The following is a 15,051-nucleotide window of genomic DNA, read 5'->3' on the forward strand; positions in this document are numbered from 1 at the left end:
GAGAGAGAGACAGGGCGAGCCTGGGGGAGGCATCCCAGAATAGCCATGCTAAGGGGCCGGGAGCAGCATGCTCCAGCTAAACGCCCCCCCCAACACGGGGGAACCCCTCGCCCCCGGAACGCGGCTCAGGCCTGGGGAAGGAGCAGCACCTACTTCTGTGGGTAGACGTTGTAATGCGGCTGGGAGCACACGGCTGGCGACGGTGCCTGATCCATGTAGGTGACCGTTCCGGCGGCGGGATCCCCGGAGGCGCTGGCAAACCTGGAACAGATGAGGGACCGGCGCGTCAGCTGGGCTGGGGGCGCCAGGGCCATGGGGAGGGTGATGAGAGTGGGGAGGCGAGGAGGCACTGCACCGAAGGGCAGGCTGCAGCTCTGTCCCACTCTGCCGGCTCCTCTCCCTGGCTGCAATGGCAACTTCTGTCCTGCAGGCCCCGTGGCCTTGGGCTACTGATGGTAGCTGAGGGGGCTGAGGGATTTCACATGGGTCCCGCTCCTGGATCGATGCCGTCCTCAGCTCCCTGGGGCCAGGGGGAAGGAGGCTGTACCCATGGCTGTGTCGATGGTGCTTTACACCCTCCCACGCAGTCCAGGGGAAGCCATGTCGGTGGGGACGGCCACAATCAGAGCTGGCCTCATCTGTGCAGATCCTGCTCGGCCCATACCAGCCCCTCCCAAGTGCCCAGCAAACACCCCCATAGCCAGTTCACTTCTCAGGGGTGTTTTAAATCCTCCCAGTGCGGCACACACCCAGTGCAGAGCCAGGCTCCAGCCCTGCCATAGGATCCCGACACCCATCACTTCCTCCTGCAGCCTGTGGGGCTGCCTGCTGGGGCTGCCAGCCTGGAGTGCTCCTCCCCTGGCCACCTGCTCTGCCCCCTGTGAGCAACAGGGCAAACAGCTTCCCCTCCGCCCCCCATGGTGCCTGCTGCATGCAGGCCCATCCCCTGGTAAGGCACAAGGCTGCGGAAGAGACTCGGGGCTGGGACACTGGTTCAGAATCTGACATTTCCTCAACAAGGGGTGTTAACGGAGGGGAAGAGGGAGACACGGGCCGAGGACAGCACACAGACAGACGCACGCACGCCCAGATGGACAGACAGACGCACGCCCAGACGGACTTACTCTGGCACCACTTGTTTGATCTGTGGCTTCACGTATCCATCCACGGCTTTAGCTACAGACAGGGCGAGAGAGAGAAGACAGCGCTAAGGCATGGAGAGGCCAGGGGACGTTCCAGGCACTGACCCGACAGCGTCACCTGGGCTAGCAGCCGGTCGGCACGAGGACTCCGATGAGCAGGAGAGCCCATCAGCACTGTCGGGTTCGGGTCTCTGTGCCATGAGGCCGTACACCACTGAGAGGAACCGTTGGCTGCTAACGGGCCAGGCCCTCAGGGATACGAGCTGATGCCAGCTCCCACAGCCCCAGAGCCTGCCGCAGGGCGAGGGGAACACAGGCCAGTGCAGGGCCCAGCGCTGCATGGCGCACTCACAGAGAACCGGCGTGTAGTACTTGGAGAAGACCTCGTCCTTGGGCCGGTCGGGGAACACGTAGATGAGGTAATTGAGGTCACCCAAGCGGTCGGCTAGCGAGCGGATGGAGAAGTCTCTGGTCGTGAAGGGCATGAGGTTCCAAAACATCCTCTCAGCTAGAAACGCAACAGCAGAGAGATACGACAGTGAAACACAGAGCCCAGAGCCGCAGGTCTCCTCCGTGTCGCAGAGGGGCCTAAGAACAATGCTGCTTAAGACAGGCCCTTGTGCGGCACAGCTGGCCCCTGGGAGTCAGGCCTCGAGGAACTGCAAGATTGGCTTCAAAATCATGAGACCTCCAATAAGAATCAGCATTGGGTTCTTTTTCTCCACCTTCTGCCTTTGAGCTTTAGGATTCCCTCCCTGCATCCCCCAGGGCTGGAAATGTATTGTTTGTGTACACAAAAGGTGAGATTCTCGCGGAATCGCCTGAATCCGGGAGCTGGGGCTTTAAGAAAAAAAACCCAAATATCGCCGGACTTGCAGTTCAAGTCCCGTGAGTTTCCCACCGGCTTGTGCAGAGTGCCAGGGCTGCCGCTGCATTCAGGGCATACAAACTCCTCTGACATGTTTCACGAGCATAATTGTTTAAAATCTCAAGTTAATAAAAACAGCTTTTCTTTGAGCTCACCCGCTCCCTTGCGGCACATCATCTGACACAACAGCTCCACAGAGAGCCAGAAAGTGAAACTAACTAGAAACCAAAGTGAACCGAAAACTCTGCTATGATGGGCCAAGCTGAGCTGAGAGGCAGAGGTGAGGCAGAGCTGTGAGGCTATTTCAGGGTTAACATGGAGTCTAGTTCGTTGCGAGTGGCACTCTGCTCTGGTTGTATTTTCACACAGGTCTCTTTAAACACAGCTCTCATGACAGAACACCCTTTAGAAGATTTACCGAACTGCTCAGCATGGACCCGCTGCACAAGGGCCTGCCCTGGATTTCATAAATGGGAAGAGAATCACTGTGACAGCCTGGAGCAGCCTAGGTCACGTGTTCTGAGCTAAAAAGAGAAAACCCAAAGCTACCCTTTCCAATGGCTTTCCAGAGCTCCCAGCCAGCCAGCGGAGGCCTGCGTCCGCTAGCCAGTTGTGCTGGTATAGTAAATGGTGCAACCACCCTAGCATAGCCGAGGTTAGACAGCAGGGCAGGGCTTGCACCAGCATAGCCTGGTCCTGCATGGGAAGGGGGCTACGCTATCCTGGCCTGAGCACCTTTATCTAGTCTCCTGACATCGGTAACAAATCAGCACAGCACAACCTCTAGGACAGAGGTGGGCAAACTACAGCCCACGGGCCGTCAGGGAACAGGGGGCGAGAAGCAGGTGGGGAGGGTCGGATAGGGGGCGGGGGCCAGGCCATGCATGGCTGTTTGGGGGCGCACAGCCTCCCCTAACCAGCACTCCATACAATTTCAGAAACCCGATGCGGCCCTCAGGCCAAAAAGTTTGCCTGCCCCTGCCCTAGGAGCACAGCTGGCCTTCCAAGCAGGAGGAGCCAGAAGCAGGAACTGGCCCAGCACGACGACTGGGTTTGTTCTGCACCATGCCCAGCTCACGGGTCATGAACTGACTCACGGGCCAGGGCTGAGCTGGCCCTGTTCCAGCCCCAGGCATGGATGTGGCTCCAGACTGCCCCGGCCCACCCTGACTCACGTGAGTCAAACTTCCAGGCGATGGTGATGCCCCCGATCTCGGAGTCACTAAACCGCAGCAGGAAGGTCCCATCCGGCTTGTTGATCAGCAGGTCGTGCGCTTGCTGCTTGTTGACGAAGCCCAGGATGGCCCTGGAGCACAGAGAAGGGGGGTGAGGGGCTGGCAGTCGGGGGGAAAGGGGGCTGTGCCGTGTCGGCCGTTACGGGAAGGAGGCTCTCACCCGTCGTTCCAGTGAGGCTTAAGATGCTTCTTCAGCACCTCCATGACCCCATCGAACCACTGCCAGAAGGTGTAATTCCGCCCTGGCAAGTTTTCCTGGGTAAAGAAAAAAGACCGTGAGCATCTCTGAGCCCAGCATGCCCTACGACAGCCACTCCCGTCCCCCAGCCCCGCTCTGGCCACAGGGAGAACTGGCTTGGCACCAGGGATTCATGCACACCTAACGTGCATGCAGGCATCACGATGAGCACTGGGTGAGCAGGCTCTGTTCCTGGGAGCAGCTGGGGGCACAGTCCTGCCAGCGCAGGCAAGCCTGGCATCTCTCCCGTGCTAGTCAGAGGGAGGCAGGCAGCAGAGTGGCACAGCGGAAGTGTGCCAGGCCCCTAACCCAGAGGGTGACGGATTTCCACCATCCCCGCCTGCTTCCTTGGGAGGGGAAGGCTGGTCCAGTGTCAGTGTGAGCTGGGGCCAGCGTCCCGTCTCTCGCAGTCTGTCAGCACCATTTGCTTCTTGCTCCTTCCCACATGCCATGCGCTGTTCTGCAGCGAGATGCGACTGCCAGCCTGTGCCAAAGGGATTCCTGGCAGGGTGCACAGATGGGACAGCAAGTCTCCACACCTGGCCAGTAGCCCGGGGGGAGGTGCACTGCTGGGGCATCTCACCAGTACCCACAAGTGATGCCACTCGGCTACTACAGGATCCCTTCCCCCACCCCGCCCCCAGCTGGCGCCCCTGCTGCCCTCCCGGCCAGGGCCCCCTGGCAGAGGCTGGCGGTGTGGCGCGGCTCACCCTGTTGAACTGGGACCAGGAGACGGACATGGCGCTGTACTCCTCCAGCTGGCCACTGCTGCTGTTGAAGAGTTTCTGGGCCAGGAAGAGCAAGTTCTCCTTCGTCAGCCCCCGGCTGCTCTGCACCTCGGCCTTGAACTTCATGTTGAGCGCCTCGCACAGCTGGGGCCACAGCACCTTGTCGGGCACGGCGAATGGCACCCGGCCCTGCGGGAGGGGGCAGCGCGGGAGCCTGCGGTCAGGGGGGCTCCAGCCGCACCCGGGCAGGGAACCCAGCGGGGAGAGCTCCGGCCCCAGGAGCCAGCAGCATCCATGCACTATCCCAGTGCCCCCCTCCTGTGGCACTCACCCCCTGCGCCCCCCTCCAGGGTCCCCCTCCCCCTGCCCCTGTGCCGCCAACTCCCGGAGCTCCCCTCCTCCTCCTCAGACCTCCTGTCCCCCTCCCCCTGACCCTCACCCCCCTGCGCCCCCGACCCCCACTCCCAGAGCTCCCCTCGCCCGCCCCGTGTGCCTCCCTCCCCCAGAACTCCTGGTGCAGAGGCCAGCGGAGGGCAGGAATGGGAGACTGCCCAGAGAGGGCTGCAGGAGGGGCCAGGTGCGGGGGGCCCAGACCAAAGGACCTGATGATGTGGGGGGCCCAAGGGCAATGCACATCTGGGGCCCCAAGTGAAGCGGGGCAGGCCCCCCGGGTGTGGGACTCTGCCCCCCGGCGGCGCTGGCTGCTCACCGGCTCGGCGAAGGCGTTATCCCAGAGCACGGTGGCCGTGGCGTTGTTGTCCTGGCTCCCGTGCACGATCACCACCACGGGCAGGGACAGCGTCTGTGGGAACCGGCAGGGCTGGGCTGAGTGTGGGGCAGGGGTGGGGGCTGGACCCAGCTCCGGTTCCTGCCCTTCCCCCACCTGCCGCTGGGTGACTCTCAATCAGACCAAGCCCCCCCCCCCCCCATGCTTCTCGCCTCCATGCCCACCCACGGACCCTGCGCCCCCCGGGGCTGCCCCAGCTCGTGACCGAGGCTCAGGAATTCCTGTGTCCCTCCCTCAACCCGGAGGGACCGTCCTGGGGACGGGCGACACGGCCAAGCCTGACACCAGCCCCAGAAGGGCTCCTGGAGCCCCCAGCGCCGGGCAGGGCCCTGGGCAGTGGTGCTGGCTTTACCTTGACCTGGAAGACCAGCTCGTTGCCGCCGACGCTGAACTGCGACTCGAAGAGGATGGTGAACTTCTCCTCGGTCACCGACTCGGCGCCACGCCGATCCGAGCGCTTGATGCGCTTCAGGGACTGCGGGAGGCAGGGGAGAGCGTGAGAGGCGGGTGGGGGCAGGGGGCAGGGGCGATGCCTGCGGCCCGGCTCTCACCATGTTCCTGAAGTGGGCGCTCAGGGTGCCCGTGGCTTGGTGGTACTCCATCACGCAGCAGTTGTTCAGGATCTCCCCACTGCTCTCGCTGCAACGGGAAAGGCAGGTGAGGGGGGCCAGGCACTGGGCCAGCTCCGACGGCCAGGGGGGATGGGGGGGGACTGGGCGGTGCCAACAGTCACCATGGGGGGCAGCTCGGGGACTCCACTGGGGGTGCTGGGAAAGGGGCCAGTCGCCAGCCCCACAGGCGTGCGGCTGACCCTCCCTCCACTCAGCGATACCCCGGGGGTCAGAGCGGGCCACGCGCTGGGCTGGGCTCTCTCCGGGGGATCCAGGCTACGTGAGCAATGGGACGCAGAGACAACAAGGGACCAGCCCCACAGGGTCCTGCCAGAGCCCCCCAGTTACCCCACCCAGTTACCCTGGGACTCAACAGGAGCCGCGTGGCTCAGCAGGGCCAGCTCGGGGGTCCCCCAGGACCTGCCCCGGGCGAGTGGCGGGGGGGCATTACTTGCGGGTGCTTTCGTTCTTCAGCAGGGCCTTGGCTTGCTGCTCGCTGATGATGGTGGCCTTCACCTGGGGCGGGTTCATGTGCACATTCAGCTTCCCCCCCACCAGCAGCCGCACCGTGGCCGCGAACTTGGTCTGCGTCTTCAGCACCTGGGGGGGCTGCTTCTCGATGATGAAGGTGCTGGGGGGAGGAGCCAGCATCATGGGGCCTGCGGCTGCGAGATGGGCCCCGGGGCCGGAGCTACAACCTCCAGGTGCGGGGAGGGGTGACGAGACCACCACATCCCCACCCTGGCTCACAGCACCTGCGCCCAGATCCCCCCTCCACGCCCCCGAGCCAGGGCCCCCCCCACCCAGAGTGCTTGCCCCACGAGCCCCTTTCTCTCGCCACCCGCCTGCAGTGCCAGCGGCCCCCCCGCCCCAGCCGGCCCGTGGCCCCGCGCAGCCCAGGTCCTGCCTGGTCGGGTCAGAGTCTGAGCCTGTTCCCAACCGTGCCCTGAGCTCAGCCTCAGCCCCGCCAGCCCGTGTGGGGCAGATGGCCCAGCCCAGCTCTGTCCCTGAGCCCGTGTGAGGCAGACGGGCCCAGACCCAGCCTGGCTCTGCCAGCCCGTGTGGGGCAGTCAGACACGGCCCAGCTCTGCCCCCTGCATTATTACCTGGTCACCAGGGCGGAGATGATGTCTGTGATGGTGCCATTGAGCTCAGCCAGCATCTCCTCTACGGGCCCCGGGATGGGCAGCTGCTGGCACAGGTGCTCAGCCCGACGGATCTGCTGCCGGTTCTGCCAGATGATCTCGGCCAGCTTCTCACACCTGGGGCGAGGGGCCCCCGGGCCAGGTCAGCCCTCTGGCAAGGCCCAGGGACATCACAGAGCCCCAGGCCGTGGCGTCCCGTGTCTGCTGGTCATGGGGCTCCCTGTCTGTGCCTCCCCCATGGACACCCCCCACGGACACCCTCCAGGCCGCGGTGTCCAGGCCGAGCCAGGCCAACACAGGCTGCAGCGGTCCGGCCTTAGCCTAGCCATGTGGGGAGCTCAGCCGCCCCAGGAATCCAGTCCCACATCCCTCGCGATGGGGGCAGGTGACCCCTGGTGCCCTGGACTAACAACGCCAGCGAGGGCAGTGTCACCCATCAGGGTCACCCCCGGGGCTGCCTCTTGCGACCCAGGGCAGCACGGTGACTCCCCCGGATTCCCTGCTGCCGGCGGCACCGTTCGCTGGTTTCCCAGCCAGCCGCCATGGGGCCAAGCGGCAGCTCCCGGGTGCCCAGTCCCCATTTCCCACAGGCCCGCGAGCCCCGTTCCCGGCAGCGCTGGGAGGGGGGACGCACCAGGACTGCAGCACGTCCAGGGTGCCCTCGGGTGGGCCGCCGTTCCCCGCCAGCTGCTGCCGCCGCTTCCACTGAATCAGCTCGTCATCCAGGATGGTCGTCTGTTGCTTGCGCAGCAGCTGCAGGGTTTTCTGGTGCTTCTCTGCCAGCTCCTGCGAGGGGACGGGCTGTTAGCGGGGGACGGGGGCGTCACCGCCCCCTGCTGGCACCAGGGCAGGGAGTGGGGGCCCCCGGGTCGGCACTCACCACTCGGTACTGCTGTAGTGTCTGGGCCTCCCGGTGCAGCCAGGCCTCCAGCGACGCCTTCTTCTGCTGCAGCGTCGTCTCGCGGGACATGCGCTCCTGGGGGCCCAGCTGGGAGAGCTGGGAGAACTGGGCTGGGGAGGAGGCCAAGAGCATTAGGCCTGAGCCCCGCCTGCCCCGGGGGCTCCCGACCCTCGGTGGCATCCCCAGAACCCCTGCGCCAGGCCTGCCCCTGGGGTGGGGGGAGACTCGCTCCCCGGGCCCCACGGAGCCGGTGGGGCGGTGCTGAGCTGGGGACTCCCATGGGACTGCGAGGGGAGGGGAACCGTCCTGGGAGTGCTCAGATACCTGCAGCCTCCTCATGGGGGTGCGGTGGGCAGGTGGGTGAGATGATGCCCCCCCAGATGCTATGGCAGAGTCTCCCCCGCGCCAGCTGCAGCCCCCACCGGACCCAGCCGGAGCCCAGGGCCTGGCGCCCCCTCGGCAGCTGGGACGGGGCAAGTGCTTCGGCACGTTTGCTGGCACGGGCTGGTGTCTCCCCAAGGACGGGATCTCAGGGCAGGTCCCTGCCCCCAGCAGTCCAACCCCACGGCCCCTCCCTCTCCCCATGGCTCGAGCGCCCCCCATCCCCCCACCTTGGAGGCGCATGTTCTCCTGGTACTGGATGATGAAATACTCCTGCGTCTGCTGCAGCTTCTTCAGCTCGTTCTCTGTGTCCTGGGTGACGAGGCGCAGCTCCTCGAAGGTCTGGTTGATCTGCAGGTGCTTCTGGGACATGGCGTCCGCCAGGCTGCTGGCCGGGGAGGGGCTCTGCAGAGAGAGGGCGCCAGGTCAGTGCTGTGCCCCCCACGCCTGGGGCAGGGAGAGGCCGGGCTGCAGGGGCTGCCATGGGGGGCAGCGACGGGCCCCACAGCACGGAGGCAGAGGCTCACGCCATGGGGCAGTGGCTGGAGCCACGTGCACAGGGTGGGGTGGGGTGCGGGGCCCCAGGGTGATCCCAGCAGAGTCAGCGCCGGGGCTGGGCTGGGGCAGTGTCCCTGGGGCCCCAGAAAGACGGGGAGAGAGACAAGGCCCCCCTGCCTGGCTACTCACGTTCGTGGCCTCCCGAACCAGCCGCTGCTCATGGTACAGGATGTGGCGGATGCAGCGCACCAGCTCCATGGGGCACCGGTCGTACGTGTTCTGCAGCAGGGAAAGCAAAGGCCCTGAGCCAGGCGCAGAGCGGGGCTAGTCAGGGGCTCTCACCGGCCCAGGCTGGGGGAAAAGGGGTGCCATGGGCACTAGGCGGGGGGGCTGCTCCTGCCCTAACCTACCTTGCCAGCATCCCTGCTCCCAGGCCACGTGGGGGAGGATGGGGGTCACCCCAGCCAGCCTGTGCCAGGACGGCAGCTCCCCTTGGCCAGACGAGGAGCCTGCGGGGGACGGAAGCGGCTGGGGGGGCTGCGACATGCCAGGTGACGGAGGGGCTCAGCGATGCACTGGTCCCACGCGGTGAGGAGTGGGGAGCGACGGGCACCAGGCACCTGCCATCACACACTCTGCCGCTGTCCCAGACCCTTGCTACGCGCCAGGCTTGGCCAGCCCACTGGGGAGCGCCCAGTGGGAGTGACCGGCTCCTGGCAGGACACGAGGGGAAAGGCCGCCCCATTGCGGCTCTGGGCACTGACCTGCAGCTGAGTGGCATAGTGCCCCAGCTTGATCTTCAGCAAGAACCCGTCCTCGCCCACTTGGTGATCTGCCTTCTTCTGCAGCTCCTGGATCAGCCCCTCCAGCAGTTGGGTGGCTTTGAGGTTCTCCTGGGGGTTATCGAGGTCGATGGAGTCCCTGGCACAGAAAGAGACGGGGGATGGGCGGAGGGCCCAACTCGGCACAGGGACTGCATCTGCTGCGGGAACTCAGCCCCCCACAACTGAGGCCCCCCTGCGTCCATCCCTCAGCCAACTGGGATGATCCGGCCAACCCACCACACAAAGCCCAGAGCGAATGGGAGTGAAGTCCTGCCCCGACTCTGCCCTCCCGACCCTGACCCTGCCCTCCAGCACAGTGCCAGCCCCCCATTGCACAAGGACCCCAGACCAGACGTGTGGGTCGCAGACAGGGAGGGCCCTACCTTTCGTTGGGGCGTCTCCAAGCACCATGGTGGGTAAGGGGAAAGTGAGGCCCGGAGTGCAGCAGCGACTGGCCAAGGCCTCAGAGAACAGGTGGCAGGACAGGGAGGAGGAGGGCCAGACCAAAGAGTTCCCAGGCTCGGCTCTAACCGTTAGGCCAGGCTCCACTCACTCCAACAGCCCAGGGGACCTCGCAAAGCCTTAACCTTCCGCCTCCTCCCAGCTCTGAGTCTTCCGGCCCTGCCCCCGTGCCTCGGCCCTGCCTGGGGACAGGCGAGAGGAAGCTGTGCAGCTGGTCTATGTGCCATGGCCTCTGGAGTGTAGCGCTCAGTGGTGATCCGCCACAGACACCACTGACCGGAGCCAGTGGGTTGGTAAGGCCAGGCCCACAGCCCCATTTCCAGCCCCTTAGACACGGGTTTGTCAGGGCACCTGGCAGCCAAGCCACGTCTCCTCTCGATGGCCTGAAGGACCGACTGGAGTGCGTCAGGTAGCCGCGGGGCGGGCTCACCTACCATGCTTGGCTCTCGATCCACTGCGAGAGGTAATGCCGCACCTCGATGGGGAAGTGCTGGCCGTACAGCGCCTGCATCTGGCGCAGGGCCTCGCCCTGCAGCTGCTGGGCCTGGATCCACACAGCCATTGTTCAGAACCTGGGGGGCAAGGAGACGCCATCAGGACAAGGACCCTCCGTCCACACTTAGGGGGAGAAGGGCCCTCTGTGCCATCAGCCTAGAGCAGCGTCAGACAACCGCTGCCCAGGGCAGCCTCTATTTTAATGCGGGAGGGAGACTTCCTGGCTCTGACATCACAGGGCACTGCTGGGAAAGGCTTCTGGGGACCCAGGATCGGACTCCCCCTCCGCCTCCCGGGGGGGGTGGGGCCACTGAAGAATCCAGTTATGTACAGTTCCTTGTAATCTCATGCAACACAATAACCATCTCCCTTAGCATGCACCCAGAGAGCTCAGCCTCGGTCCAGGCAAGTGAAGTCATCCATCGTGAAAAGGGGACGGGGTAACTGACCAGTGCAGAGAGGAAATGTCCGCCCCAGCGCCTGGCCACCTTCTCCGGCCCCTTGCCCGCCTTCCCCAGCTGCCTTCCCTGGCTTCCCAGTGCCCAGACAACTTCCCCAGCCCTTTGCCCGCCTTCCCTGGCCACCTTCCCTGAGCAGCTGATGGGAGGAGCTGGCTGAGGGTGTGACGGAACAGGCCAGCACCCACCCATTCAGGAATCACCCACGTGCACATGGCACAGGTTCTCGGGGGTTCGCCCAGTACAGCCCATGCAGTCCAGCTCCTCGGGGGCAGAGACACCCAGCTCTACTACAGAACGGTCCCTGCCCTGTTAAACTGCCATGGGAGCGTGAAACGACCAAGCATTCAGGGCCCTTCATCCAGGACAGCACAGGGATGGGGTCTTACGTGCCTCCCGCAGGGTCCTTGCAGCACGCAGACCTGGGGGCCCGGGTTCAGGAGCACGCTCGGCACACGCCCGCTATCCGCTGTACACAAACACTCTGGAGAAAAGAAACGGGCGAGGTCGCGGTCGGTTCTGAAATCAGATTCTTGGAGCTATTTCAGGCTAGTAAGACTCTCCAAACACTAGGGGAGAGGTGCCAGCTTCTATTCTGGGCCCAGGCCACACCACGCAGCCATGCTCTTCCCTTGCACTTTATTCTGGGGGTTTAGGCATTTAAACTGGCTCATGGCGAGAGCACACATGGCAACAAATGCAATCCCTGGAGGCAAATATAGAATGGCCGGACAGAGCCAGCGCCTATAAAAAGCAAGAGCTTCCCTCTTCAAGCTTGACAGGTCTTGGAAAAACAACTCGTCCGACAGAGAGTTTTTACAGGTGACGCAACAAAGCACACGAGAGGAGCTCATGGGCCGGGGTGAGCAGCGCCAGCCTAGCGTGCTGGTATAAATACCACAAGCACAGACAACCTTACAGAACATGACTCCGGGTTCAAATCAAGCACTGAAAAGTTAGGAAATGCCACAATTAATGCCTGGGCAACCTTCCTTTGGCACTACCTAACTGCTGAGTGTTCAACTTCGTAGCCTTAACAACATTCGTTTAAAACAGTTTTCTCTGTGCAATTTCCTAGGTTTTTAGGAAAACAAATGAACTGGGGAAGAATCTGCCAAACCCCCCAGACATGAACTCCATCACATGGCACCACGTCGACCCCCAGGTGTCATCAGCAGGGTTGGACCTTCACATCCACCACACAGACCTCTGCCACTTGAGCGAAGCATTAACCCACAGCAGTAGTAGGTTGTCATTCTGTACATGCACCAAAGCTAGAGGCGGATGAGCCCCTTAGCTGGTGGTTTCACCTCATTCCTGACAGCAGAGGAACGCTGAGCCTTAGAAGCCGTGGGTTCCAGGCTCTGGACGGGAGTGTGCTCTCGTGGTCCCAAACCCAGCTGCCCATTTCCCCCATGCTTGGCCTCTTCTGCCCTGTCCCCTCCAACCTGTCCCAGTTCTGGCTCTTCCACACCCCTGGCTCCCTGTCCCATTCTCCTCACCCAACTAGTTCCTGTCCCCCTACCCAGACTGTCCTAGTCGCCCATCTGGAGTTCCTTTCCAAGTTTCCACTCACTTCCAGTGATCTCCATCAGCTCCTGTCTCCCTCCCACCCCCTGCCAGTTCCTAGTCCAGTCTGTCTCTCTCCTTCCCCCCAGCCTCCTCCTGCCTCCTGCCATGTTCCCCAAGCCCAGTGGTTCCCAGTCCCAGGCTCCCTCCCTGATCCCCTTGTCCAATCTCGGTGCCTCCCCAGCCTCTTTGCCCAGCTAAGCCCAGTTCTTCCCCCATACCCAGGTTCCCTTGCCTCCTTCCTCCTGCCCTACTGGTTCTCAGTCCAGCCCCCTTGCTGAACTAGTCACCCCACTATTTCCCTCCCTGATTCCCAGGCCTCAACCCTCAGGCCCGGTCTCTCCTGGCCCCAGTCTCCTGCACCCCATTTACAGGTAGGCCACACTTCCAGGAGGGGAACTCTCAGAGACTCCGAAAAAAAGCGGGGGCTGTGGGGGATAATCAGCCGAACATGAGCACCCAGCGTGATGCTGTGACCAAAAGTGCTGATGTGACCCCGGGCAGCAGAAACAAGGAACCTTGAGCAGGAGCAGAGAAGGTTATTTTACCTCCGTGTTTGGGCCGGCTGGAATCCTGTGCTCAGTTCTGGCGCCAACAGTTCCAGCAGGATGTTGGTAAATTGGAGAAAGGTCAGAGAAGAGCCCCGAGAATGATGAAAGGTTCAGAAACCTGCCTTACAGTGACAGACTCAGGGAGCTCAGTCTATTTAGCTTAACACAAAGATGGTTCAGGGGTGTAAGTACCTACGTGGGGAACAAATATTTAATAACGGGCCCTTCAGTCTAGCAGAGGAAGGTCTAACCCAGTCCCGTGGCTGGAAGCGGACACTAGACGAAGTCAGACTGGAAAAAAGTAAGGGCTACGAACCATTGGACCCCAGCGGCACCCTAGCTCAGCGTGAGCTGTTCTGGGGCCCCAGGGCACAGCACTCACCCCCAGCGTCAACGAGGCAGCTCTGAGCCTCACACCACATATGGCGAATCCCAAGCTCCTGCTAAGCAGTGGGGGCTGCGAGCATGCGGGGGGAGGGACGGGGAGAACAGGAAAGGTTCTGTGCAGAGCTGAGTGCCATACAGACCCCTAACCCTCCCATGCTGGCATCTCACCAATGCCCCAAGAAGCTTTTGCTGGAGATCCTGGGGGTTGGCAGCAAACTCTCTCCTTCCAGCACAGAGCGGTAGCCCTGGCGACAACTCTCTCTCTCGGCCCCGAGGCAGAAGCTGATGGTCCCTTCCCCGAGTGCCGGGGATACTCACGGCAGGAACAGGTGTTCTCCGCGCTCTGCCCTGTCCCATGCACCGCCCTGGCAGCGCCTTGCCAGCCACCTGGGCACCCTGACCCTGGGCACCGAGGGGGATCCTGCCTCTTGGCGAAGGGGTCGCGCCCGCAGGGACAGCCTAGCGTGGCAGCCCAGCGCGGCCGCTCCTCAGGCTGCCTGCTACAGGAAGGAGTAAAGAGCAACTGTTTCCTTCCAAAACGTCAGCTGCCTCTCGCAGACCAAACAGCAAGCGCTGGGCTCCTGGCAGCTTCCTCCCCGCCACGGCTGCGAGCGCGCGGCCGTGCGCAGATCCAGCCATGCTCGCTGGGAGCGCTAGTACCAGGCCGCGTGGGGCCGGCAGCGCACAAGCGTCTCACTCAGCTGAAGACAGGCCATAAAACCAGCGGGGCAGCGTCCCACTGCAGGGCCTCAGGAGGTGTTTGCACCTGGGGGTCTCCGTGCCTGGCTGCTCTTCAGCAGGGCACAGAAGAAAGGGAAGGAGGCTGACCTCAGGCCTGCAGAGACCACACGTACTCAGTGGGCCACGACACGAGCTGTGACCCTCTCGCCTCACACCAGCACTCGCTGCTGCTTTGGTATTACGGGACCCAGAAGTGCCCTGGGCACCTGGCAATGCCAGGAGAGACCAACCTGCCCAAGGAACTGAAACACCAGGGCCCCAAGCCTGCTGTGGGGGCGGGGTAGGGAGACAGCAGGAGACAAGGAGAGGCATTTAATGAAAGACACAGAACACACAGCACTCTTGGCTGTGCCCAGGAAGGGCTCCTAAGGGTGGCTCTGAGGAGGGGATGGGCGATGCCTACCCTGGAAGCATGTTTACTGCCATCAGGCCATGTGAAAATGTCTCTCTTCCAGCAGGGCCATGCTGTACTTCGCACTGCTTCACAGCCCACGCACAGCCCGCCTTGCCTCTCCCACTTCTCAGTGAGCATTTCACAGCCTGTGCTGGCGGCTGGGCTCCCCCACCAAGGTCACTGTTCTTACAAATACAGCACAGGGTCAGGGGTGGGGTGCAAGGAGCCAGCCACAGAGTTTACCCAGCCTCCCCAGCAGCTGGCAGGCTGAGCCCACGAGCAGGCACTGGCTGCTGCACCTTCGTCTCCATTTGAATATCATTTGTGCACTCACTGCTTGGCAGCATTCAGCCACCAGCCCAGTCCCAGCAGCCTCCGTGACGCCCAGTGGGACAGCCGGGGCTGACGGGCTAGGCATGCTTCGGAAGTAGCACCTGGAGTGAAGTTCTGGGAGGCTGCACTCACCCCCAGTGCCTTATGGAGCTCAGCAGGGGCCCCACCAGCAATAAAGGGGCAGGGCTCATGGGAGAGGAGGGATGACAGCCCAGAGCCCGCTGCCAGGGGACTACTCACTAAGCAGCCTGGGCAACCAAGCGTTCAGAAATCGTGAGGCAAGCCCTACATAGATCTTGGGTT

The 15,051-nt window shown here is 63.2% G+C and overlaps 1 protein-coding gene across 7 annotated transcripts in view; it reads right to left on the reverse strand.

Annotated features, from left to right (window-relative positions):
* LOC140904001 (signal transducer and activator of transcription 5B) overlaps positions 1–15,051 on the reverse strand; it is a 45,851-nt gene that overhangs the window by 2,361 nt on the left and 28,439 nt on the right. For 2 of the 7 annotated variants that reach the window (XM_073326107.1, XM_073326106.1), the window contains exons 2-19: positions 11,167–11,257; positions 10,255–10,392; positions 9,299–9,455; positions 8,724–8,813; positions 8,267–8,441; positions 7,635–7,765; positions 7,389–7,540; positions 6,716–6,871; positions 6,061–6,240; positions 5,550–5,637; positions 5,351–5,473; positions 4,921–5,013; positions 4,194–4,400; positions 3,406–3,500; positions 3,186–3,316; positions 1,495–1,650; positions 1,125–1,176; positions 154–261 (exon numbers count right to left, since the gene is read on the reverse strand). In XM_073326107.1, the coding sequence (XP_073182208.1) occupies positions 154–261; positions 1,125–1,176; positions 1,495–1,650; positions 3,186–3,316; positions 3,406–3,500; positions 4,194–4,400; positions 4,921–5,013; positions 5,351–5,473; positions 5,550–5,637; positions 6,061–6,240; positions 6,716–6,871; positions 7,389–7,540; positions 7,635–7,765; positions 8,267–8,441; positions 8,724–8,813; positions 9,299–9,455; positions 10,255–10,382 (2,222 nt within the window). In that variant the 5' untranslated portion in view covers positions 10,383–10,392; positions 11,167–11,257. Of the gene's footprint in view, positions 1–153; positions 262–1,124; positions 1,177–1,494; positions 1,651–3,185; positions 3,317–3,405; positions 3,501–4,193; positions 4,401–4,920; positions 5,014–5,350; positions 5,474–5,549; positions 5,638–6,060; positions 6,241–6,715; positions 6,872–7,388; positions 7,541–7,634; positions 7,766–8,266; positions 8,442–8,723; positions 8,814–9,298; positions 9,456–10,254; positions 10,393–11,162; positions 11,258–12,890; positions 13,425–15,051 lie in introns of those variants that run through there. The other 5 variants (XM_073326111.1, XM_073326110.1, XM_073326108.1 and 2 more) reach the window with 4 other exon arrangements.

The sequence above is a fragment of the Lepidochelys kempii genome, chromosome 27 (genome assembly GCF_965140265.1).
Source record: "Lepidochelys kempii isolate rLepKem1 chromosome 27, rLepKem1.hap2, whole genome shotgun sequence".
Classification (NCBI taxonomy): domain Eukaryota; kingdom Metazoa; phylum Chordata; order Testudines; family Cheloniidae; genus Lepidochelys; species Lepidochelys kempii.